The 27,189-nt window shown below is 39.1% G+C and overlaps 1 protein-coding gene across 2 annotated transcripts in view; it reads left to right on the plus strand.

The window, feature by feature from the left end:
* Positions 1–24,552, plus strand: part of LOC108150537 — a 33,453-nt gene extending 8,901 nt beyond the window's left edge. Inside the window, exons 3-8 of one of the 2 annotated variants that reach the window (XM_017278770.1) lie at positions 17,253–17,461; positions 19,053–19,188; positions 20,568–20,701; positions 22,513–22,635; positions 22,693–22,888; positions 23,613–24,552. In XM_017278770.1, coding sequence (XP_017134259.1) covers positions 17,253–17,461; positions 19,053–19,188; positions 20,568–20,701; positions 22,513–22,635; positions 22,693–22,888; positions 23,613–24,028 — 1,214 coding nt within the window. In that variant the 3' untranslated portion in view covers positions 24,029–24,552. The remainder of the gene's footprint in view (positions 1–17,252; positions 17,462–19,052; positions 19,189–20,567; positions 20,702–22,512; positions 22,636–22,692; positions 22,889–23,612) is intronic. The other variant, XM_017278771.1, reaches the window with a different exon arrangement.
* Positions 24,553–27,189: the final 2,637 nt, after the last annotated feature.

A 27,189-nucleotide genomic window follows, 5' to 3' on the forward strand; every position in this document is an offset into this window, starting at 1 on the left:
AATGTTACCCACACCTGGGCGTCTGCGTTTCGGCATACGTTCAATGTCGCACAAAAACGTTTATTAACCTGCCATTATCGAGCCGGGCCCAAGTGCACTCGGTGTAGACGACGACATTGTACTCCGGGGACCTTTCCAGGACACCCAGAGCACCCACAATTCACGGAGCCCGATTAAAATCTCCAACACGCACAACAATGAAGGGAAACAGCAAAATGTTTTTGTTACCCCATTTGGCTGGTTGAGGATTGGGTTCTCTGAGCACCTGGCTTAGTACACAAGTGGCTAATTAGTCTGGGGCTACGTAAATCGGCACTTGATTTACTTTTAATAACCTCATGGCGAGAGTGCTTGCAAATTTGTGACAGTATTATTTCCATTCAGATTGTTTCAAAACTTGTGTTAATGTCTTAATGTATGGGGAAATTGTCATTTATTTGGCCTTTTCTGGCCTTGAGGTTTGTCGGTGGGAAAATTAGTGGCAATCGAGCACAATAGGCTGTAATTTGTATCAGCCGCAAATGTGATTTAAATTGCAAGAGGCGGGAAGGTCAGCTAAATGGAAAGGTGTGGCTTTCCCAAAGCTTATTGATTTTGTACCATTAAGCTCAATCAGCGGTTAAGTGTCTTGACAATTTGTCAAGGGAAAAATATGTTGAACATATATGTATGTTTATGATTGAATAAAATAAAGATTTAAGTTTTCATTAATTTTAATTGCCCTTTGTCTTCCTTTTGATTTATACTCCGGTGTTTCCCGCTGTGACAACCAATTTCACAAGATCATAAACTAGTTTCTAATTCAATAAATCACTCTAAGCAATTAGCAACTTCCCTTGGTAGTTTTATTTTCCTCAATGAAAAGAGACAACGAACCCGGCAGCACCAACAAACAGGTCACAAATTGCCGCCTCGAGTGACAGCTACAGCTCCATCCAACCCGTCTTTAATTAAAGCTCAATCGAGGCAACCTCTTTGGTTGGAAAATCAATCAAATTCCTGTATATATTATCGAACCAATTACAGTGCAATCCGTGGCGTAGAATTCCTGATCCGATGTCATCTCGCCAGCCAACCACTCCTCCACTCGAGACGGGCCACCGCACAGTTTCCCCTTCGAGGATGCTTGACTTGGCTTCGCCTTTCGCTTGGCATACTTAAAACTAACAGGCGAAATCAATGGACGAGGGGGACTGGGGCTGCAAAAATATGAATAAGCTGAGCCCTGCCAGAGTGTTGGATATTTCGAATTTGAGTCGTTTGCTCGTTTGCTAAAAAATCATAGCCAAATGCAAACACCAAACCGAACCATTCCAAACCAATAAACATTGAGAAAATTAAGTATTCAGTTAAATGAAATGTTTTAAAATACGTGAATAACTTATTTGGAATTCAGTTAGGGTCCTTTATTAAAGCCAAGAATTATAAAGAAAGATTTGATTATTTATTACTTTATTTTCTTAATAACTTCTGAAAAAGTTGTTTGCTTGAACAATTTTCAGTAGCTGGCCTAAAACATATTTCAAGTGCACAAATTAAAGCTTTGTAAAGAATCTGAGTCCGTTTTAATTCAAAAATGTTGTCTTCGAGTTTAGTTTGTCTCATTTCGCTCAGTGCACCGATGGGAACCCCCAAACAACTATTATTGATGCAGGGACCTGTCTGTGGGGGTGAGTAGATGGGTAGGTAGGTGGCCGGATCGTTACATAAAATGCATGAAAATCTCGATTCGGCTAAGAGCAAAAAGAAAAGCGAGCCAAAACCGTGCGGAGGAAGAGCAGAAGGGAAACAAATTGAAGCTTTAGCCACGACTGACAAACTGCAGCTGTAACGGCCAAATGTTTTTGGCCACTTTATTTTTCATTTTCGCTTCGTTTTCGTTGTCAAGCGGATGGGACGCAGCTTAACAATTTTTATGGCGACATCCCATCGAGAGAGGGGCTGCAAAATATGGCTGCAGCCATGGGTTAAGCGGCTTAATTGCTCTGGTAAGGTCAATTCGGGGATGCAAAGCCCTCGAAAAGGAAAACTATTTCCATGGCATGTGCCGGCGGGCAAGGCGGATCGGGTTGAGCCACGAAGAAATTTACATAATAACAGGAAACAATTTCGCCTGTGTGCGAGTGCGTGCCCTATGCGACCATTAGGGGTCCCATCTGACCCCGGTCATTGGCATCGGCTTGGGGCCCAAAACTATGCACCGGAAAACGATGTGTTAGTTTGACAAAATGCACCATGAATGCAAATCGCAAAGGGGCAAACAGAAAAATAATAAATGGATAATTTGGGAGGATTTTAGGCAATCCAATTTTTGGGTTTCACTTTTATTTTATTCTTTTAAGCCGTTAAAAAAATGTTCGGTCAAGTCTTAATTTTTTTATTTGTTTTTAATTTTTAATTTCTTATCCCAATACTCTTAAAATATTATTACCCAAATCTCGATCAATCAAATTAATTTAAAAAAATATATATTTTAAATATACATACGTTAAAAAAATATATTTTTAAAAATTAACGAGGAACTCTTATATTTTCTTTTAAACAAATCATATTTTCTATGTAATAGTTATTTATTTAAAATCTATTAAGTATATAAGTAAAACTGAAAGTACTTTAAAACAATTACCAAGGAAGAAAATAGGATAAAAAGCCTTTGAATTTGTCAGGGGAAATTAGTCCCCGGCTACAGCTTATAAAGGACAATATATGTATATCATGCTTAAGTCCCCTTTGGCGCGTTATTGTTTTTAGACACACTAATTATCTGGCTCGCCCTCGGGTAAGCGACAGATTTGCATGCTCGAGAATTTTAATATACGCATATATGCGAGCATATATGCCATGCATGCCAGCCATTATCCCAAGTTTGTTGTTGCTGTTGCCCGATCCTGTTCCTTGCCCCGCTTGCGAATAGTTAATAATCATTATTAATATCTACGTGGGTAAATGCCTGCCTAAATGTGCGTTGCACATTCACGACAAACGGGGTGGAGATACAACAATTTTCACCACCATTATGCAGCAAACCGCTAAGCCGCCCCTCCCACGTGCCACGCCCTCTGAGCCCTGCTTAAATGCATTATAAAGCGGACCAGTGAAATTACTAGATACATATATTGCGACTACATACATGTATTGCGACTACATACATATATTGCGACTACATACATATATTGCGACAGTTTTTTAATTAACTAATTACTTAATCAGTTTTTGCTTTTGGATAACCGTTGATTCCGAAAATGGGGAGCGCCCACTTTAATGTAAAAGAATGTGTGAAAATGTTTACATGTTTAAAAATAGGTATAGTAACTTAAAAAGTATTGCAAAGAGGAAATGCTGAATACTGGCATTGTTTCCTCATTTATTATGTTTTGCGGAATGTAAATGAGTTTTGTCATTGTGTAAGTATTGTGAAATTGAAATGAATGAAGCCACGCTTTTGTAAATTGTGATTTGATACAGATTCACTTCAAGGATTTACTTTGATTTTCAATAAATATTAAATTGTTTTACATATTATTTCAAGGAGTTTTCTTCCAAACAACAGCCTTTTTCACCTGCCAAGGAAGGTAAATTCCTTTGGAAGCTGCCATTTTGGACTGCCACTACGAAATGCATTGCAATTCATAACACAGCGAGCGAAAAGGGAAAGGAGCTCAATCCAGGGGAGAGAGGGAGGTGGTGCTGCATTTTTAATGTCCATATCGCCTCCACATGTGCAACTGCTGGCTTTTGCAAGTCTGGCAATCAACAAACAAGTAGAAAAAGTAGCCATCGCCCCAACCTTTCAACTCTTAACTTTTGCCTTCGCCAGCGACGCAGCAATATAAACTTAATGAATATGATGCCATTAAGCAATTTACGAGACACTGCAACAACGCTCAAGTGGCAAATTAATAAACTTGGCAGTTTTCCCTAATACCATTTGCAAACACCTGGTAATTGCTGCGACAACAACGAAAGTAATCAAAGTATTGATTAAAAATTTCCTACCATCTCCATGTCGTAATGTCGAACTGTGTCGGCTGTGTTCCTCACAAAAGTTTCCTGCTAAAAATTATTGCACATTTCGTTGTGGCGAACGCTTTCACTATTGTATTGTGACCTCAAACAATGAACGTGCAACCGAGTTTCCAATAAACACGTACGTATCGAATGGCACTAGCGGGTCATATGGAAACTTTCTAGAGGTCTGGCATTCGCCAATTGCGATTGACATTTGCGGGAAGTCGGGGGTGGCACGATTTATCGGAAAGTGTGGCAAGTAAGCTCCAAGAATTACTGTCAATTTAATTAATACCGCTCCAAAGTGTTATTGGCAATGGGGTATTATTGCATTCGCCTGCTCAAAGGACAAACTAAAGAGTTGATTGGAAATCGTTAGGTTAAACGAAACACTGAATAAGTAAACAGCGACACACTTCAGGCGGTCCATCTTATATATTTTTATCTCTTGACAATTTAAAAGATTTAAGATTTGCTAAATAAAAATCAATTTCGTTAAATAATTTTGCATACAGCCCTTAATTGTTTCTGAAACTTTAAGGAAAACTAAGAGGGCCCAGAGTAATTTAGTTCCTGTAACCACATGTCATTGCCTTACGCACACTTTTCAGGCCACAAAACTCCACCCAAGAAACCGCAACGCACCCCATTCCACATGAAGCCGCAAATCAATGAATAAAACTTCACACAAAACTCAATTTTCAACAAGTTTTCCGCATTCTAAACACATTTTTCTTTGGCCCCGCCCCAGCAAACAATTCCAAACGACACAATGTGGCCGACACCAAAAACCTCGAAAGCCGAGACTGAAACTCGAAATTAAGGCCAAGACGTCATGATAAAAACTTTGGTCCCTTCCTGGTGTTTGCCTGCCTCTGGTTTCTTATTTTTTTGGCTCTGACAGAGGCGATGGCTGCCTTGCCTTTCCATGCCATGCCTTTCCTTGCCTTTCACACGCCAACTTGAACTTGACGCATGTTTGTTGGCAAACAATCCGACATCTCACGCCCCCGACTCAAACGGGCTGTGTTTTGACTCATTAAAATGCGCGGCATCGGGTCGGTGCCATCAACGAAAGTTAAGGCCAGAGGGCCAGGGGGCCAGGGGGCCAGAGGGCAAAGGATGTGGCTGCCAGCGGCAAAGACATCCTGCGGGTGGCCAGAAGAACCTGACCTGACCTGCCGTTCGGCATCTTTGAACGGCAGCCAAACAAATCTTATTTAATTTGGATTTGGCGCCTTCGCACGCCAACCAGTCAGCAGCAATGTTCCATTTCGTTCGGCAGAGATGACTTCGTGAGGGCACATTGTAAACTGGGTCAATTAAATTTTAAAGTATGCAAAGAAAAACCAATATGTGAGCCGAAAAAAGGGTAAAGAGAAAACTTTTAAATATACAACTCCTTTAAATGAATTTCGATTGAATTTCCATTCCTGCAATAAATTTTAAATTTCATAACTCAATTTTTAATTTAATCTAGCATCTTGTTAGCAAAGAGCCCGGTTTTTCCTAATCAGCACATTTCTAAATATATCAAACAATCTGAGCACGTTTCACAATGCCACATCAGCATCATTAATCACTTCGCATCTCAAAGTAGTTTTCAACTAGTTTCCATCTGGCCACCGCCAATTGGCAATGCCAATCACATCACGCTGCCATCGCTGACGGGAGTCCTTTTCGCTTTTCGTCCTCGGAAGGACGCAGCTGTTGCTCCAGGAATCTCAAGTGCATTTGAATGGCTTGCTAACTTGCCGCCTCACCGATTCGTTGGGCTGCTGTTTGCCAAAGTGTTAAATGTCATGAAGGGAATGCGCAGCTGGGCCTTTGAATTTATGGAATTTCCACAGCGCATTTACATTTACTACATGCCATATTTATTATTTATGCTGAAAAAGGGGGGAAACAGCCAATAGACGGGCTGACAAGACGCATTTTCCACTGATGTCTATGTCTGAGTCCAAAGAACCCTCCCTTGCATCCGGTTTGCATGGCATTTCCGCTTTTATTAGCTGCAAAAGTTTCTCTATTGCTTGTCAAATATTTTATAGCTGTTGCACACACTATTTCTATATAGTTTTTAAATTTGTGTATTATAAAAACGGCCAACGGGTAAACGGGGTGAAGTTCCGGTTGCGCTTTTGCAAAGTGTAAATTGAATTAACGCCAAAAATTATGCAGCTCTAGTTGGGCATTTTATTATTCTCGGCACTCTGTAAAATGAGTGCTTTCAGAACATGCATGTCTGGCATACTAATTAAAGTTAAATTGATTTTCCGAAGCTCGGCAGGAACCCGGCTTAAAGTCTGACTGAATTAGCCATCACTTAGCAGTCATGATGGACAATAATTTGCTGGAAAAGCTTTATTAACAAATTGAATTTATGTAAAATAGTCGGCCTAACAAAAATGTTTTAAAGTTAAGCAAATGATAATTCTATTTAACTCTGCTTCGCAAGTATTCCAACTATTTTATTTTAATTTTGCTAAATTTCTTTGACCACTTGCTTCTCGAATTCCTGCGCCTTCCTAGACATAAAATATCCGACAAAGTATGCCGAAGCAGACAGCCAGATACACAAGTCCCCGAATAACATTTCAACAACATTAATAAATTAGTTCAAGTAATTGAAACTTTGCGGTCGTTCGAGAAGAGAATGGAAAAGTTTTTTTTTTGTTGTTTGCTAACAAAAGGACAAATGAAATTATTGTGAAAATAAGCTGAAATCGCTTTGTGACAAATCGTCGAAAGGCCCCCAAAGACGAGCCTCAATTGTTGTTGTCAATGCTTTGGGGAATTGATAAAAGATTATTTAATTTTACAGTCCGGCAGTCAGTGAAGCGTGTCTGGGGAGCGAAAATAATTTTTTCCGAATGGAAATTTGCCAAGAAAAATTCGGTCTTGAGGAGTTCTTCAGGTATCGAGTGACAAGTGACCAATTAGACTAATTCGCGCAGTCAATAAAGACAAGTTAATTAAGCGACAGCACGGCCTGCCCTCCTGTCCTTATCAATTTCCTGGAAAAACAATTAATCATTTATACGCTCATTATACTTTAAACCTGGCTAATTTCAACTTAATTTGACCCGGCCAAACGGAATCCTCCAGCGAATTTTCGGTCGGGGAAATAGTCGGGCAATGGATGCGATAGGATTTCCCCCCTTTTCCTTTCATCTCTTGCCCCATGTCTGTGGGTTTAATTGAGCTGGCTTCAATTGTGCTTGAAATTTGCACGATTAGCGGAACGTTTCGACAGGCCAGCGTACTGGAATTGAATCCGTTGCATAGCGGAATGCCAGTTGAATGTTTTCTGGGCCACGAAATCTGCCAGGGGCACTGTGCCATGAATCATAAGCGTTTATCGCGTAAGTTTTAATTAATTGTATATCTTACAAATTCACTTCTGTATTAAAAAAAATATATTACAAAGGCTAAGTATTTGTTAAACAAAATTTCGCTTGTCTGTACACAAGACTTCCAGGAAAATTAGCAAGTTCTGTTCTTCTCCCGCAATTACCACAATTAACATTTATGCGGGTGGCCCCAAATGGCAGAGGCGACTGGTTTGTGCTCAAAACCCGTTAGGTAATTAAGTAGAAAATTGCTAAAATTAACAAAACAGAAAAGAAAATACTAAATCGAGAGCTCCAGTGAGTTCTCCACTGGCCTGCAGGAGATTTTTTTGTTGTTGTGGGCTGTGGCAGGGTCTTAGACTGCTTAGGGAAAATTAATTAAAAATAAACATGGCACACGCTTGTACTTAAGGAATGCCAACCAAAATAGACCGCAGGCGGCAGAGCAAAATAGAAAAAAAGCGGAGCGGAGCGGAGAGAACCAAAAAGGCGAGGAGGAAAAACCCATATCCACACAAATAAGAAAAATGAAAGCCGGGCTAGCCAAATTCCAAACAAAAGCTCACGAAGCATTTTGCGGCCACAAATCCGAGACGATAAGAAAATAAGTAACAAAGAACAATGCAGGACAGGACGAGAGAAAGGAGGAGAGTGCTGGCCAAAAGGACCTCAGCAGGACAGAGAAAGCGCCAAGAGTATTTAGTAATTACGTCGAGGGAGCCACAGAAGGGACGATTAAGAGGGAGATTCCCAAGCTAGGTGAAAATTGCATTAAAAATGTTCCAGTAGGGGGCACTACTTCTACTACACTGCGAATAAATGGGGCTTATAACTATACTTTGTTCTTGCAAAATTTCCCTATAAATAAAACAATATACAGACTTAAAAAACTTTTCTGGATTTCTGTTTGCAACTTTAACATTCAATTTTTAATTAATTTAATTTTTGTTAAGCAATTTTATCTAGTTATACAAATTTCTTTTAAGTGTTTTGGTTTTTAGAAATGGATATTAAAACCATTATTTAAGGCATTTAAATTATAGCAGCAAAATAAGATATAAAATCACCATTTCTAAGATGATAAAATGTTTGTATCTATAAATGAATTGTGTTTGAGATGAACTAAAAAAAATAAAATATTATTTTGGGAGTAACATAATTATTCAAAAATCTATTTTTCCTGTGTAATAACTAGTGCATGCGAGCTTTCCAAATACGACTCGATTTTTCCACATGTTTCAGTGGGAGGTGGGTGGTTAATTGAGCAAGGTGAATCGGGTGGATATACTGGAACTCCATGGGTCAGACATATGAAAACTTTAGCACTCAGGAAACAGGAAACTATTGTTCTGCGGTGTCTGCCTCTTGGCCTCCTGGTAATTGTCCGGCCCCCAAACAACACCGACCGCCCATCCGATCCGCCCATCCACTAGGTAACCCACATTTATTGTTGTTGCGGTAGGCTAAGCAATGTCAAACTGCCTGATGTTTGATGCATGCATATATCTATGCAGCTAAGTGTGTATATAGCAGCTGGATATTGTGTTCCTGGCAGGTAATTTGCTTTTAATTTGCTGGTAACTTTGACCCTCTTTTATGGGGCACTGGGAAAAAGTGCATTTGACATCAGTTTTCCGGGTCAAGGCAAAACAACTTACTTATTATGCTAGAAAATACTAATACACATCAATTTTTGACTGAATTAATCCAATTTTAATACCATATTTGTTAATATAAAAACAAAAGCTTGTGAAATGTAATTGTTTGTTGTATTTGTTCTTAATTTTATTTTCTAAAAATGCAAGTAAAGGAATTTATCAAGAAAATGCACAAAAATGTTCGTTAAAATCTACAGTTAACTCAAAATACTAAGATCTACAAGTTACTTTAACCTTGCTAGCAAAAATAAATATACTTGTTAAATTCATTTTAATCCTCACAAAATTTTTCACAAGGAAGAATAAATAACTGAAAAACTTGTATGTAGAAGGCCAAATCCATAGCCAAAAAGTAGGGGAAAAATCATTGCTGCGTTCTGCATCAAACGAGAAATATATTAAAATATTAAAACAATTCAAGAGGAAAAAACATACCAAAGGCCAAATGTTTGAGGGAGCCAAAAAGCCAAATAATGTATATATCCCAATAGGATAAGCATATTTCTAAGAGAATATTGCATGCACATTCGCAAATAACACGGCTCAGTTGAATGCGTGTAAGTGGGTGAGTCTAAGGGCAACAATATGAGCCGATTATCAGTTTAGTGGCTGAGCTTTATTATTTTAATAAAATGGCTTGTAGACCGTTAACCACACAGGAAAAGAAAGGGGAAATAACAGAGAAAATGAATTAGAAAAATTTATGTGTTTATTCTCTTAACTTTCATTAATTAGTTTTTTGTTATTTAGAATATTATGTCAATTTTGATAAATAATGAAGAAAAAACGAACATAAAGTTTCCACATAAATACTTGGCAATTAATTATCGTTTGCAAAGAAAATGGCAAGTATTTGAAGCCAACTTTGACTAGCGAACTCGTTTCCATTCATTGGAAATCTGCGCTCCACTTTGAATGGAAAACTTTTATTGAACATTTTGTTTCCCCGCAAGGCTGAACAAATCAAAGCGAATTAAGGCTGTCAGCTCAGAGCCAGAAATTCGTCTTTCAATAAATTGCCAGCTGCCATTCTCCCCTGAAAATCGAAGAAAACTCCATTTAGTATTTTCCCATTCCGGCTATTTGTGTCATTGAACTGCAGCTGGCAAGTGGAAATTAACGCAAGTCGCTTTAATTTGCAATTTCAATTCTTTTGGACTTATCGCCGCCCCCTTCGACTGCCATGCCTGCTGATTTCTAGACAATAAAGCAACTTCGGAGTGCATGTCGAACAATAATATATTAAAAGGGAAAGACCCCTCGTCGTCTCGCAGAAACTCAAATCAAATAGATTCACCCTCGGCCACAAATCTTCCACCCATCAAGTCGCGTGTCCGGGCCAAATTTTGGCTGGCAATCAAAACGCATTGCCAATCAATTGATTTACACAAAGCCTCTTCCCCGCCCCTGCCAAACATGTATGATTTGGCAAATAGCTGTCATTGGGTTATCATAATGTCACTCACATCGATTGGGCAAACATGCCAGACAAGTCAATTGCAGGGAGAGACTTTGTCTTTACAACTTTCTATGTATGCAGTTTCAAAGGATTTAAGTCCTCATTAAAGCTGTTCTTTGTTAATTAAATAAGTTCACATTTTAAATATTAATAATAAATAAACAGAAATATTACATAGCTATAATATAATGAAATGAAAATCAAATTTCTTTCGATTTTTCTGTATTTGTAGTGCATTAACTTAAAGGTTATTTGAACAACAGATGACTTTGCAGAAATATACCTTATTTGTCGATTTAATAACAGACGTGGTATTTAGATTACTCTATTACTTAGCTATCAAGTTTTCAAGTTGCATAAGAATTTGAAGAAAGTGACAAATTTTATGGCGTAAGTTTAAGAGCCAGGCCAAACAAATTGACTGCATCTATCTTGGCTGCTGTCACCTCTATTCACCTAATTAAACTAATGCAATCCTCGGCCGAAAATCAACAGCCACAGTGTTAAGCCACGCCAAAGTGTACGAGTATGTTGGATCTGCTGGTCCGGACCGGACCGGACTTGCTTTTGGCCAGGACAAATAGGATAACAAAACATGACAAAACAACAAAAGCCACTGAGGCGGCTGGCGAAGAAGTTCCGCAAAAGACTAAGTTAAATTTATAGGCATTGAGGGCAGGAATTGCAACTTCCGGACAAAATACACACACACACATACATACACACACACATGCTGGGGGAATTCCCCAGATTCTGAGGAGTGGCAACTTCATTTCACAGTAGCTGGAAGTTTAGAGAAGTTCGCTTTACCTAAACCGACGACAACGGCAAGATAAAATATAAATGGCTTCGGTTTACTTGCGAGTGGGCGGGCATACATACACATACAGTATGTCTGTATCGAGCGAGTACTGTGGGGAAGCGGAAGTGCCACTGATAGCCGTCACATGCTGGAGATTTACTTATTAATGCCAGTCCCGAGTCCTGTGCCGACATCCTGCTCCTTTGTTTTGTTTCGAAGTCGCTCCATTGGCCCCTATACCTTACTTTTTCGACTGCTCCTCTGTTGACTTTCGACACCCTTCTGTGTGTTTGGGACGTAATTTGTGCCCCCGAGGAGGTCGCAGGACAAAGGACATGGCAGACAGCAGGGCGCAGGCTGTTGCTTCGTGCTTTTAGTGACTTTGACAGTTTTATACGATTTATGTCATGGTAAATTAAAAATTACGCGTGCTTCCAGACGCTCCATCTTACAAGTAAACTCTGTGCCGGCAGTGGAGGGTTAATCCCAAGGGTGGGTTAAGTCCATTGAGTGGGTGAGATTAGAAAATAAAGATATATAAAATGACATAGGGGTTGCTTGGTAATGTCTCCATTTCGCTGAGATCGGATATGTGAAATAGTTTTTATGGCCAGAGATTTATGATTATTTTGATAAATGGTTTGCATTTGCATAATGGTTGCTTGACATAAACAAAGTTATGAATAGAACACAGCAATTGACATAGATTTTTTTAGAAACAACATTTTTTATTTTTTCATAAGTAAGTACAGTAAAATCAAGAGCCTTGTCATACATCTCAAATTGCTAGAAAAAATCTTGAGCTTCAAATATTCGATTTAGCAATTCGTAAATCTCCTTTGCACATTTTTGCCCATTTCCAAACCCTACCGTTTTTTATTTCCCGTGAAATAGGAGCTCACAAAAAAATGTATAAAATTTCGCCAGCGAATCTGGAACGTTAATCTCTTCGTTAAACTCAAGTTATTTACAGGTCAACAAGTCAGCAGCTCTTTTCGCGATAGAAAAGGCAAAAAGGGAACCTTGAACCCACCCAGTCCTCGGTTGGAGGACTCCCCTCGGCCTAAACGACCATTTAACAGACACTTGTGTGGCCCATTTTGTCCGCCTTGCCACGACAAATTGTGTAAAAAAATAAAATAGGTTGCTGCTGGTGGACAAAAAATGCACAGAAAGCCGGGGAAATTTAACAAATCCTTAAATAATTTGAACGTCTGGGCGCAACACAGTGTGTGTGTGTGTGTGTGTGTGTATGTGTGTGTGTTGGGGGCGTGGCAACAAGGTAACAGTATAAATTTCTACCTGTGCTCCGTGCGAGGAAAAACACGCTGGCACTGCAATTTTCACCTCTCGCATCGGAAAATGAATGCAAAAGCGAGCAAAAATCACCCAAAAAAAAAAAATAGAAAACCTTGTATTACACACCCTCCTCACACACACAAGTGAGATCGAAAAAGGATAATAAAAAGCTCATTGCAACAAATTCCTGCACAATTTCCAGTGTTAGATTAGAATCGGTAGATGGGGGTTTTTTGGGGAGTAGGTTTAAAAAGGAGACCAGACACCACAAGATACGCTTGGTCTTGGTCCCCTCGTTTTTCAGCTCATTCCGGAGGCCAGCATTTCAGCTTTTCCCACTTTCTTTTATTATTTAGACCAGCTTTGTGTGTGCGAGTGTGTTTGATCCTTGCACTTTTTCATAGCCTTTCACCTCGCATCCTCCCTTCCCTTTCAACCAACTATCTAGTTTCCTTTCATTCCCTTTTCCCGTACTTGAACATTTCCCACGTTGCTTTACACTCGGGCACTTGTTCGTGGGATTTTATGAGCTTAGTTGGCGATTTAGCGATGCTTGTCTTATTTAGTTTTTAAATAAATGGCCAAGGATGTTAAGTTGATTCTGGGTGTGCCCTGTTAAGAAGAAGTGCCTAAAAACTTGTTGGATATTGTCTATCCGATTTTGCCTCAATTGTTTATTTCTCAAGATTTTAAATGCACAGTTACGGAACTTTTGTTATTAAAAGAAATTACATATAAAATAAATCTTATTAAGTGATTAAACATTTTAACGAATATAGCTAAATTAATGAAACAGTTCCCTTTGCGTCCACATTCTCTACGCCATTTCACGAATCTGTTCGCAATTACAGAACGGAAAACATTAAATTGTAATGTGGCATCCCCCAAAAGCCAACCGAAAAGTGGAAAATGTGCCATTAAAAGCCAAACACCAAGAAGCAAACTCTTTAAGCGTAAACAAAAATAAAGGGGGCGGCCAGACTGTCACGGGTTTTTGTGCTTAAATTTCATAATCAACACAAAGGACAGACACAGACGCAGACAGAGTCCTGGATGTTGACGTTGAATGGCTCCAGCTATCCGGCTTGGTCAGAATCGGTGGTGTGGCTCTGCGAATGCAAGGACCTCCCTTCAGCTCATGTGTTGGCAGAGTGGGTCTGTGTTTGTGCAGGACAAACAAACAACAGCAGGAGCATTCATTTTCGCTAAACCAAAAGAAGTGACATAAAAATGCATTAAGCTGAAATTGTCAACAATTTTTCAAGCCACCCCCAAAGGACGATGGAGCGAAGGAGCGAAGGATGCGATCCCCGACGCGATGGCGTCAAGTCCGCCTGAATAAACCTCCCTCGGTTTCGAAACGGGAGGCTGATAACCCCAGATGGCAGTCAAATCTGACTGAATAATGACTGCACACTGTCGAGACACTAATAGTGGTCGATGGGATCCGGGTTTGGTGGGAGTAAAAGCCTGATATCGTATTGGGTTACAGCGAAATGGGATTTTACATTTTAGCGTCAGCACAAATTATGATGAATTTGGCGGAGCAGACATCCTCTATGATATTCTGGGGGTTGAGGTTGGAGGGTAAGTTTCCTGCTAATAGAAATTAAAATGCCAGCTGGCAGTAGCGGCCCATCTGTTGCATCAGTGTACGTGTAACTCAAAGGCCAAGCTCCATAAACTTGTACTTTGCAAAGTTTCCACTTGGCCAAGAAACTCATAGTTGCTCACCAGTTTCTTCGTGTACACTGTGTGGTCAGTCAGGCAAATGCTGCTCTTGGCCAGAGAGTTCATGTGGAATGGAAATTATGTGCCAGTTCAGGTCATAGTACTGGCCAAACTTTCAGTTTGCTCCTTTCTAGTTTTACTCTTTTCAATTAGCTGGCTCTGTGAGTTTCCGAAATATGCTTTGACAGAAAGTGTCATAATTTCAGCAATTATAAGTTACGAAAAGCTATGCTTAGAGCTAAATTTAATTTATTTTCAACAAGGGTTTGTTCACCTGTCCAAAGGAGTCACCAAACTTAAGAACATGTATTTAATCGACACCAAAGCTAAAATAATGTAAACCATTTAACAATTGGGTGACAAATATTTTAAATTAACTAAGTATTTGTTTACACCTCTAATCGAAAACAATTTAAAAGAAGAAAATGCAGAATATTATACTCAAAAATTTCCATTTAAGCAAATAGACTAAGAAACTTGAATAACTAGTATGTAGTATGAAGAATAACACCAAATACTAGGAAATTTGAAAAGCAAAATGCTATTATTAAATGGAAAACTAGACATCTTATTTTAAAACTATAATTTCCTGGACTTACCCCGGAATCGATAGTTTGTCCGATAATCTAATACCAATCGAAAGATGAGTCTACAATCACCGTAAAACAACCTGACCCACTTCCCAATTCGATTATACACTGTCGCCTAATCCAACCAAGGTCCTCGGGCTGCACAAAAGTAACCAAGCCGCAGAGCAATCTGTTAACTGAACCGACACTTGGAGCACACATCCCATCTGGCGATGGCCGGGTGTAAATCAGAGCGCTGCTGGACATTTGCTTGACACTCCGGAGTACTGGAGTCTGGTCGGCACTTCTTAATATATGCCATGCATGTTGCATAAACAAGATTTAAACAAAAGGCAGCGTCAGAGGCAAATATTTGCCGCCGCGTGTCGCCAACAATGAGGTTGGATGCTCTCCAAGGATTTGCAGCGTGGGGTTTTGGCCAGGATGGTTGGCCATTGCCAGGGATGGCCTGCAGAATCTGCCTTTTCACTGCCACACTGCGATGTCGAGTGCGGTCTCGTTTTTACTTTGTGTGCCACTCACGTTGTGCTCGTTATTCATATTTATTGCACACGTTGTGGGGACGTAGTTCCGCCTCCACCGGAGTAGTCCTTCGGGACTTTCTCCTCCGCCCCTTGTACCCCCTTGTAGCCCGACAAATGGCTTGGTTGCATGTGCATTGTCCTTGCGAAATGGAGGATCGGGGATAGGAGGTCTCATAGGCGTGCTCCTCGTGTCTGGCTGTAAAAACTTTGCAATTACAGTTATTTGATGGGATTTACAAAGCACCTCCCACACGGTCGTGCTCGGCTGGCTTGTTTGGACATTCATTTGCTGCCGGATTGTTGCAACCTTGTCTATTTAGTGTGGCATGAAATGGAGGCCACAGACGGCAGAAGGCGCTAAATGAGAGTGGAGCAACTAGAAAGTCTAACCTAATGAAAGGGAATTGAGTTGCAGTCGGGGGAAATCGCTTTATAATGGCTGCTTTGCTTGTCTACATAGGTGGAGTGGGTCTCAAGGGCAGTGCCATTGGAAAATAGCAGAGTTTTCCGAAATGAAGTGGCCCTTGGGCTATGACAGGTTGGATATGACTACAAGTTGTGGCATCCGTGAAGGAAATCGCTATTCAAACAAGTGCTACATGCATAAAATCAAACAGACCTACAAATACATAATTGGTTTTAAAATTCATACAAAATATAAAACCCCTAAGGACCTCGTATAAAACATTTAATCTCCATCAAACGCTTATGCCAGCCATGAAAAATCCAGAATTTCGACCCTGCTCAAATTGTAAATGTGTGACAAATGTTTGATGGCCTCTCTCAGCCGCGTTACATTTTTTACGACAAGAGGATAAATTCATTTTTAATTTCATCTCACATAATCAGGCTACAATTTATTCATATTTTATTGGGGAAAAACAATAAAAGCAAACAGGTGGAAAGGAGCGGGTTGTGCACACATGGGCCATGTTTGCCCTTTGCTCGCTATAAACTGATTTATAATGCCAAGCCAGGAGCTGAAAACGCCATGGCAATAAAACGGGAAATCAGCCATACGTACAAATGTCAAAAATATCCCAAAATGTGTATATTTATAAATAAGTGTGGATGAGACTCTGTGTGAGCATATTGGTATGTGAATGTTCAGTCAGTTAGAGATTTGTGGCATAAAACCATGCCGAAAGCCATGTCAATACGTGATCAGACTAGATATTAAAAATGCCCAAAATTTTGTATATGAAATGGTCGATATAAAGTTACTCTTTCAAAGAAAAAAAATATCTTAAATCAAAGTAAATCTATGTTACTTACAAATTTTGAAAATATATAAGATTTATTGCTCTTACATTGGTATTTTGAATTCATTAAATTAAAATTTTTTCGGTGAGAAAAGAAAAACAACTATTTATTTACCTGCTTAGTTGTAAAATTAAACTCAAGTACAAATTATTATTACCCAGTTCATAATTCAGCTAAGCGACTCACCCGAAAGGGTATAAGTACATCTGAAATATCGTGGGAATTGTCGAGTCAATAAAATCCGCTTGGGATTTATTTAATAAAAACTCCAAATAATAAAACACAAAATGCGCGTAATAAATTATGCACAACGCCGTAAACCAAAACGAAGAGACAAAACATTGGCGGCAAAAAATTAAATTGATAATAAAATAAAAGTAAACAGTGAATTAAAAATGCAAAAAGCGATGATTTTTTTATCGCCTTCAGTTGATTTCTATTAGGCACGGCCCACGGGACTTGTTTGTTCAGTCCCTTTTCGCTGAAAGCTTGGCAGCTTTAAATAATTAAGTATAATTGTTGGAAGATTGTTTTTCTGATTTTGCGTGTTATTGTTTCATTTCAGAGCTGACCGAGGCCCTGAAAGATGTCCGGGTACGAATTCCACACGCGGTGCGACGCAGCGAGAAGGCCATTCTGAAATGCTTCTACGACATCGAGGATGACAGCCTGTACTCGGTGAAATGGTACAAGGGCAGGCGGGAATTCTACCGGTACACTCCCAAAGAGACGCCGCCCATGAAGGTCTTTCACTTTCCAGGCGTCAAAGTGAGGGTAAGTGAAAAACTATTATATTGAAATCAAAATATATTCAAAATTAAACATTTTATATAATAAGCATAACTTTATTACGATCTCATTATATATACTTTTTAAGAGAAGCTTTTAAATTAGGTATATTTTCTAAAATTAATTTCTATAAGCATTCAATGTCAATTCGTTTTTAAAATAATATGAAATTATCTGTAATTTCTGTTATTTATTGAATTATACCATTATACATTTACACATTTATTATTTATTAATTTATATTTAAGACTATTATAAAACTGATTGATTTAATTGAATCACTTTTTTGCCAGTTCTAGCTCACACTTTTATATTTGGTTATCAAAACACACCAGCTTTTCCAATATATTTGAAGTGGGAAACTATATTATTGCCATAGATTTTTATTTTAGTTTTCCCATGCCATTTGAAAAGCCAATAAAAGAGAGGATGAACAAGGCAAAAAATCGAAGCCAAATAAATTAAACTAAACTAAACGGGTTGCGGCTTTAACAATGTAAAACATTTGCATTTCCAGGGCATTCAAATCGAACGAAACGCTACAGTTAACAAGGAGGGGGCAGACACATGTGAAATTTCAATGCGCAATCAAATCAAAACACGGTTTTTAACTTCCGCTTCATGGCAGTTAGAAGCCGGAAAAACAGAAGCCCACATGCAGGCACACGTGTGCTGAACCTTTGGATTCCCTTTCGTGTCTTGAGCTTTCTTTTTTTGTAGTTCCAAAACGCGTTCGTGGCAGCCTGCAATATTTTTAAATAAATATTGGCATTTTTAAATTGGTTTGAAAATTATTCAGGCGTATAAAGAAACACGTTGGCATTTTATTTATTTGCTTACTGCTTTTGTGTGTATTCGTATTTTTCATTCAAATTTCTGTTTCCAACTCATGTGACAAAAAAATACCAGAAAACAAAATTTCCTTCATTTGAAGAGATGCTTTATATTGAAAATGGTGAAAATAGCTGGGGAATAGAATTGTTTGCCTCCAATAGAGAAAAAAACAAGGAAATAACGGAAATATACAATATACAATATACGAGAGGGTTACAAAAATGTTGATAACGGTTTTAAATGCTACGGAACGAATTTATTTTTTGATGTGTGGAAAGTTCAAAGGCAATATTTACTATTTTCAAAATTTGTATATAATTCACAACTATCAAAAAACTATTTGTTGCAATACAAGTGCTTTTACTTAGATTAGTAGAAATATTTGAGCATAGAAATCATAGAAGATAGTTGCCGCTCTTGTGAATCAATTCATTGTTAATAAACGGGCATACAAAAGCATTATTTATTTAGGAAAGGATAAAGAAAATATGTATATATGTTTCCAGAGACCAGAAAAAACTTAATTATTAAAAGCCGCCATTAAATATGTGTAAAAAGAATATATATGGAAACCGGAAGTAATCGTACGAGATACGTTTGTTGAAAGTTTTCATCGGGCCAACAAGAGCGATATGTATAAATAAATATGGGTAAATGTAAGCTCTGGACAGTAAGAAAAAAATGCCCAATTTTATTTCATTCTCCACTCACAGCACCTGTGTTTTTGTTAACTTTTTTGCAGCGCGTGTCCTCGAACGAGAGCCAAGTGGTGCTCGACGCGGTAACAATGGCTACATCCGGTAAATACAGTTGCGAAGTATCGGCGGATGCGCCCTCATTTCATACATTAATAGCGGCAGCAGAATTGGAAGTTATTGGTAAGTAAAAAATGCAGTCCCATAAATATAAGTAACGAAACATTTCCGATTACATCTGCGAAGGCGAACGAAATCTGGTGGATTTAATTAAACAGTTTCTGTAGGAACTTTAACTTTTTGAGTTCAGATATTTAAGCAATTTGGATCTTCCAAAAAATTTGAATGCCCAACTAAATTAATTTTCAGTTCGAGTATTTCACTTGTCGAAAAGAGCCAGAAAAGTTAAGCTTCGCCCGAGGCGGAGTCAAAGACAGAGACAAACTTGCCAACTTGACCAACTGTCGCATTCAATTGGCCGGATCAAAGTCCTTCCAGCCCGGCTCGAAATACTTGTGTGGGGATTGTGGATTGTGGACATAAAACTTAAAAATAAACTCCAAGTTCGAATGTTTTGGCAGTTAAGCAGACAAAATACAAACAAATTTGAGGGTAAACGAGATAAAGATGGAGACATTTAAGCCGGCAAACAAAGTGAAGGCCTTCGGAGCAAACATTTAGCCAATGCCAATGAAGACGGTCAATAAACTGCCGAACTGACTGTGTGGGTTGTGTGGACGGGTAGGTTGAGTAGGTTGGGTAGGATATGTTGACGTAGGTGAGCTCAAATTGGCTTGACAAACTTTTGAAAGTGTCTATTTCATGTTTATGTGTTTCATGTAGGCGGATGTGTGTCTTTCGATTTCCAATCTGAATTTCAAGGATAATAGACAGCAGGAGAAATTAGCTTTTTGCAGAAAGTCTGCCTGAGAGTACTGCACTGAAAAAAATGTTCCAGTAAAAATATGTAACAATGTTCTCAAGAATTTATTTTTTGATAAGAAAAATAGATAAATTCATTTGCTGAGCAAAACAAAATTAAATATTACTAAGTTCAAAATAAATAAGATCAAAATAAGTCCAAATCATTTTCTTTTTCTGTGGCTCCACCATAATCAGATTTAAGAATAACTGATTTGACGAAATAATTATCTTTAAAATAGACTGAGTATTGAGACATTTTTTTGTTAAGTGTTGAGGCCAGAGTCCGACTGCAAATTTTTAGATTGGCTTTGGGTCCTTCGCTCGAAATTAAAATTCCAGCCTTGTAAACCTGGAGAACTCGTAATTATTTCAATTATGAAATGGGTCTCGACACACACAAAACACTCACACAGTCGTCGGGTATTGATTGCACACACAGACACACGCAGACACACGCAGAGACGCACACCCACTTGGCAATCGCAATTGACAGGACGACAGGTTGGGTCAGAAATTCAGGCCGGATTCTGGTTTTTCGTATGCCGCAGAGTATCAAAAATATAGTGACAATCGATCCGATTTACCAGTGAACTCATGCCATCTCTTTTCCCCTATTTTCCATCTGTTTTTTCTTACAGAAACACCGCACAATGCGCCATTCATATCGGGAATACGTCCTCGATATCGGGTCGGCGACATATTGCGAGGTAATTGCACATCGCGACACTCGCGGCCGGCGGCCAATCTCACATGGACAGTGAATAATGAAGAGGTGAGTGTGCCTACGCCCCCCTCCCCCCTTTTTAACCAAAACCCACTCCCCTTCACCAATGAATGCGCCCGAAATTATGCAAACACAATTTTCTTGTTTTCAAGCGTTGGCATCTGCCGGGAATTTATGCGTCTGCTTTTTGGCGAGGGGGCTTGGAGGGGTTAAGGTCCCCCTGTAATTACCAGAAAAACACACGCGTTCGCAGAGATCAACGCAATGGTGACACGCCCCCTTGCATAACCCTACATTATGCCGCCCATGCAGGGAGCATCAAATTTTAGGTGTAATTTTTTTTCAAACTAACCATACATATCCATATCCCTATCCACAGCCCAGCAATTGGGCAAAACGGAAATGGGCCTGGAAAATGTGCAAAATTAAGAGCCAGCTGAAAACACTCTCGAGTCGGGGACAATTTGCATATTACATTTCTCAATTATTTTTGACACTTGTCGGGGACAACGCCTTCCCAATTGCAAACGAGTTTAAAAGAGCAAAACCCGAGGATAAACTGTTATATTAAAACAATGCTAACGAAATGAATTGGAAAAACAAATTAGATCGTCGAAATTAATGTATTAACTTATCACTCTTAGCAGATTTTATTTGTTCATAAACTATGGATTATGGACGTTGGCCCGTGATAATTTAAATGATATAAACGAGATTTCGTTTTGAAATGTATATTGCTACATAATTATAATTAAATTGGCGGGCCTGGGAAATTCAATAGTTTTGGCGCATGATAACAGTAATGTTATAATGTTTACCAAAAAATGCATATTTTCATAAAGCTTATAATTTTGCACGTCATCAAGTTTCTAGAAATGCAAATTGACTTTTAAAGCATTTATTAAAATTTGGATTTTCCGACCGAAACAAAACAAAGCGAAGCATTTGGAAAATATAACAACAAAACTAAATAATTAGCTTACATATCCTGAACAATCAGAATAGGGTGTGAGAGGGATGGGTATGGCGTAGAGCGAAACACCGATCATCACTCAAAGGCAAACAATGCTTATTGGTGCTGCATAATAAGAGCCACAGCGGAAACGGGAAAATGGGTAACATGCGGTGGGAAAACAAGACTAACACTCGTGCACACATACATATTTGAAGCACATTCACACACACACGTTAAGCCGCACACCTACACAGACCACAATGGGGCGATGGTTGAATGGAAAAGCGAATAGCGAACGCCGCTGAACTAGTTGTCGAATCGAGTTGAGTTGGCCACGCTCGGTTGATTGGATGTGCGAAGCCCTCACTATTTCCCACTCATCCCCCTCGCTGGCCACAAAATGCGCTTAAACAATAAGCCAACAAAGACATACCGCCAAAACCAGCTAAATAAACGTGAGCTCACTAAAGTTTGACACACAAAAAAGCGTTAGTAGAGTCGATTTTAAATTTGGAATTGGGGCATGGGGCAAACTAATTGGCAGTCATGCAGTCAATCAAAGTCACAGTTTCAAGAAGCAAAAAACGTCAAAGATAATGGGTCTCAAATGCCAAGCCCAGACAACTACAAGCAACTGCTTTCTCCTTTTCCCAATTCATTTATGAAAAGCCTTCCATAGCCCTTTTGAAAGAAATGTAAAAATATTGGCCTTAGGCTAAGTATCTCCAGAAATTACACTTAATCATTAAAATTAAATGGATTGATAATGTACAAAGTACTTATTTCTATTTAACCAAATTTGGATAGATGCCAACCACCTTAAGGAAAACATGAAAATAATCTAACGACCTTATTCTTTGTATCTATTTTGACCTGTTAATGATTATTAATTTCATTCACCCAGGTTAATCCCTCTCTTGTGCGTCACCACAAAGTTCTGAGAGATGCCCGCAACGAAATGGAAACCGCAATTGTGGGTATTCACTTTGTGGTCACCGAACAGCACTTTGAAAATGGAAAACTAAAGGTAACTTGGTTAATCTATACATATTTTTAGGAAGGATTAACATTTTATATCCACCAGCTCCGCTGCAGTGCCCAGTTGCACGATGTCTATTGGAAAACCACCGAGAAAATCGTCCTCGAAACGGATCTTTTTCCCAAACACGGCAACGGGGCTAATGGCAATCATGTTAATCCGGACGATTTCTATGATCAATATGCACTGCATGAGGACAATTTCCACAACAAGAAGAACAGTTATTTAACGCAGCTACAGGGTGAGTTGAGCAGCCAATTATTATCTTTAAACACAAAACTCACAATACACAAGCACTAGAAGGAAGTTAAAAGATAGTATTACAGCCGAAGTTGGGTAACTCAAACTCATCTCATTTTTACAAAAAATTAATAAATAGAGAAGTTAATTTTATTTGTATTTATTTTTTTAACCATTTTGATTGTTTCTATGGGAGTTCCTTGATAAAGTCGTCCGATTTTTATGAAATTGAAACTTTAACTTTAAAACAGCAAAGTTATAATTTTTATATTTATTTTTCCGATTGTTCCTATAATAGCTATATGCTATAGTTGTCCCATCCAGCTCGGTCCGACTTATGTACTACCTGGCAATAGAGAGACAACTTTTAAGAATGTTTCATGCATAGAACTTTAAAACTGAGAGACTAGTTTGCGACGGATGTACGGACATGGCTAGATCGACTGTTCTAGTGATGCTGATGAAGAATATATAGGTTATAATATTATAATACCCTCTGCAGGGGTATAAAAACGTTGGTCATACATGTAAAAAAGCCGGTACTGGTAGTTAAGGTTGCACAGGTTCGTCTTTAAGGAAGATGGGGAAAAAAGTGCACAACCAGAAAACATAGAGTACATGGTTTGAGTTACACAAGTTCGCCTGTAGCTAAATGGAGTAACTACCAGAATACATCGAATACATGGCCTGCATTTCTGTCTGCATTTCTTTCTATTTCTCGCTAGACTTTTTCTTTCATTTTGTACCCTCAGGCGAAGAAGACGACGGCACCGAGGGCGGCGGATTGGAGGACGGAGGAGCCGCCTGGCGCGGTGCCGGCTCATCGAGCTGCCGTCCGAGTCCGAGTCAATCCTGGGCGGCTGTTGGATCGCTGGTGGCGGTGGTGCTCAGCTGGACGCTGGCCAGGCAATTAGTGTCGCCGTTGCAGGCGGTGACGGCGATGACAAAGGCCGGCGGTGCAGCGTGCAACACGAGCGGAAGGTGCACAATCCGGCGGACAAGGGCCGTTGGAATGCGGGTCAGCGCAACAAAGGGGCATCGCAAGTCCTGCCTGCGGGTCTCAAAATGCAGCTGGAAAGGATGCGAATGCGGATGCGAATGCGGCAGGACCAACAGCAGATACATGAGGCAATTAACATGATTCAATTGTCACGCAACTCCAGTGCCAGTGCCACACTTCAGGGAGGAAAAGGGATGCGGGGGTAGCCAGTAGAGTGGAGTCCAGCTATAGTTAGAGGATGTGCGGGAGAGTTCAGCCCAAGGCCAAGACCCAGAAGCAACTGCAGGATGTATCTAAAAATATTTACACTAACACACCAGACACTCGTTTCAGCTAGCTCAAAGTAACTTCAAATGCATTTAAGGAAAGAATACAAAGCATACAAGGACAATGTATCGACATAAGCGAAATACAAGCAAGCCGCTAGTTCATCATTAATGCAGCAATATATAATTGTTTCAATTTTCCTAAAACGGAGTTGGTTAAGGGGTTTGTTATTTAGAAAACTTTTCCGAATTTCATGCAATCTTTTGGAAATTGTGAACCCATTTTAAAACCTCTCCGCCAACTCACAAGTTCATTTCACAAAGCAAATGAAAAATGTTGTGCTAAGCTTTTAATTTTAGGTTCTCTATACATTTATATTTATATATCAAGGTAAAGATTATTTATACATCGTATAAAAGATATTTATATATATGTATATGTTCTATGTAAAACTAAAAGTATATATACGCCTAAATGTATTTGCCCTCAAAGAAAACCCCCTTAAAAACAAATGTAAGGCAAAAGTAAGCAATTAGATTCTAAGTCTAAATACAGCCTATATATGTCAAAGTATATATGTATTGTACTTGTATATATTATATAAATGAAACGAAAACCAAAAAGATCGAAATATGTATGATATAAGAATTTACGGTAGATAATCAAAATAAAAAACCAAAGCGAGGAAAATAAACAGGCTGTTTTATTTAATGATTTGAGGATTAATAAAGCGGACTACCTTTCAATAGCTATTCTCCCCGTTTAGGTTATTTAATTCAACCATGTAATAATACAAAAAATAAATTGTTTGTTTCCCAAATCACCACTTAATTGTTACCTTAACAAGACTTTCCTCTGAAACTCTATCATCTTTCTTTTTCTGCACAATAACATAACAAATGGTATCACATTTGTCAGTTTCTCAAGGCAAAAAAAAGTCCACTAGCCCCTTGCTTTAATGATCCCTGGCTCTCCACTTATAACAAATGGCCCACAATAAATGTGTGCTGAAATTGGGGATCCGAAAAGGACATCTCGCACTGGGCCATTAGCCTGTGTTTGTGGTCCTTGTTGCTGCCAAATAATTAGCATAACTAAAACGCTCAATTAAGCGCCTAAAATGCTGCTGCACAAGGACCCCGATTCCTCTAATATATCTCTCTCCTTCGGACTAATGCAATTTTCACCTGGCTCTTGCTCTTATTTTATTACACATTTCTTTGCTTTTTTTGCTCGCACTGCTTTTGGATTGTGAATTTTCCTTGGTTTTTCCACCCATTGTCTGTCGCCGCGTAATGTTTATTTTTAATTATATTTTTTCGCCCATTGCTGTTTTTGCCTGGGTTGCCCTGGGTTTTTCGGGGGTTTATTTTTGTGCATGTGCTCTTTGGTTTTTGCCGGCACTTGGTGGGTGTAATAAACGTTAATGGCGGTTGACCACAAAGAGAAATGGTCGCACTTTGTTCTGGGCCGCATTTTATCGGCCTGAAGACAATTCTCTGTCTTAGAGGCATTAAAATTAATTGTCCTCGGTTTAATTGGGGATTTGTTATCAGCTGTTTAGTGGCTTAATTATTTCAAATTCCCCATCACGAAATCAGCTTAAGTTAAATCATATTTCGGCGTAGTACGAAAATCGTTTACCATTTGGAGTGTAACTTCTGGCCAAAGTTCTCAACAAAAAGCGGCTAAAAGCATTTAACAGGCAACGACAAGCCAAAAAAGACTTGCAAGAAGACGAAAGCCAGAGAACTTTCCATTTTTGTTATTTTGTATAGTAATTTTTTTTTCATTGGTGGCTGCAGCTAAGAAAGTTTTCGCTGGTCCCACACACAAAAAAAAAGAACTTAATAAAGTTGCCGCCTTAGAGGGAAAGTAAAGCGGCTTCTAAAAATGTTGCAGGCGCAACTCAGCTTTGGCTTTTCACTTAGCCAACAACACGAACAACAAGCAGATACATTTAAGAAGATGTAGCTACATATTCATAATGCTGATTTTCTTCCCTTTCTACCCTGTCTGCCCTTCGCCGACCGACTCGTTGTCCCGGAGATTGAAAATTTATTCAAAAGTCTGCCGAGTCTTGTCAAGTCTGGCACGAGGGCGGGGCCCAGTCCTGCAAGTGGCTCCGCCCCCAGGATAATAACTTTAACTTGAAAAGTAGCCGGGCAAGCGGCTTTCTGTTGTTAGATTCTCGCATTATCAAGCCCCTCATGGCACCGAAATTTACATTCGGTGATACGTCTAAGTAGGAGAAAGTAAAAGCCGTCTGTTGTTATAATTGTGAAGAAACTCGCAAGATGTTTGCCCTGAATATTATGTGTGATTGGAAGCACTTAAGAGGTCATCAACGACGACAAAGCTGAAAAGGGTATTGTATTCTAGATAAGCATTTGGGTGAATGGACACTTAGCTTCAGTTTTCTTACTCTACTGTCAACAATATTAAGAGAAAACTATATAAATAAAAATATAAATAGAAAAAGTGTATCTAGACTGTCCTATAAAGACCATTCAAGCTCCCCCTACATTAAAAATATATATCAATTAAAACAAGTTAATTATAAGTAAACCCTTGTGATTTCTGTAGCACCCGCGTTTGTTTAAATAGGTTTTTAAAAATGTAGTAAAATAGTTAAGGGTGTTAGGAAAGACAGAATAACTTTCAGCGTTACTCAAAAACTCTGTACTCCCTTAAATAAACTTCTACCGGATACCACACCACTTTTAAATAACCCTTTCAGCTGCTGCAAGTGCAAATAAAGTCACGCATGTCGTCATGACCCCCTCCTTTCAAAGAGGGAACTCCGCACCGGTGATAAACCATGACTTGGGACTTCCACCGCACTGCAGTAACCACAGGGCACACAAACAAACAAACTCACGCACAAACACATTTAAAGTCATAAATTTTTATTTATATGATGATGACTTAAGTTCTACGTGCTTTACCTCAACACCCGAAACATCCTGCCTCACACGCGGTTACAACATCCTTTGACTGGGCTTTAGTTAAGTGCATGATTATGCTTTTAGTGG

This window comes from Drosophila elegans, unplaced genomic scaffold (genome assembly GCF_018152505.1).
Source record: "Drosophila elegans isolate 14027-0461.03 unplaced genomic scaffold, ASM1815250v1 contig_814, whole genome shotgun sequence".
Taxonomy (NCBI): domain Eukaryota; kingdom Metazoa; phylum Arthropoda; class Insecta; order Diptera; family Drosophilidae; genus Drosophila; species Drosophila elegans.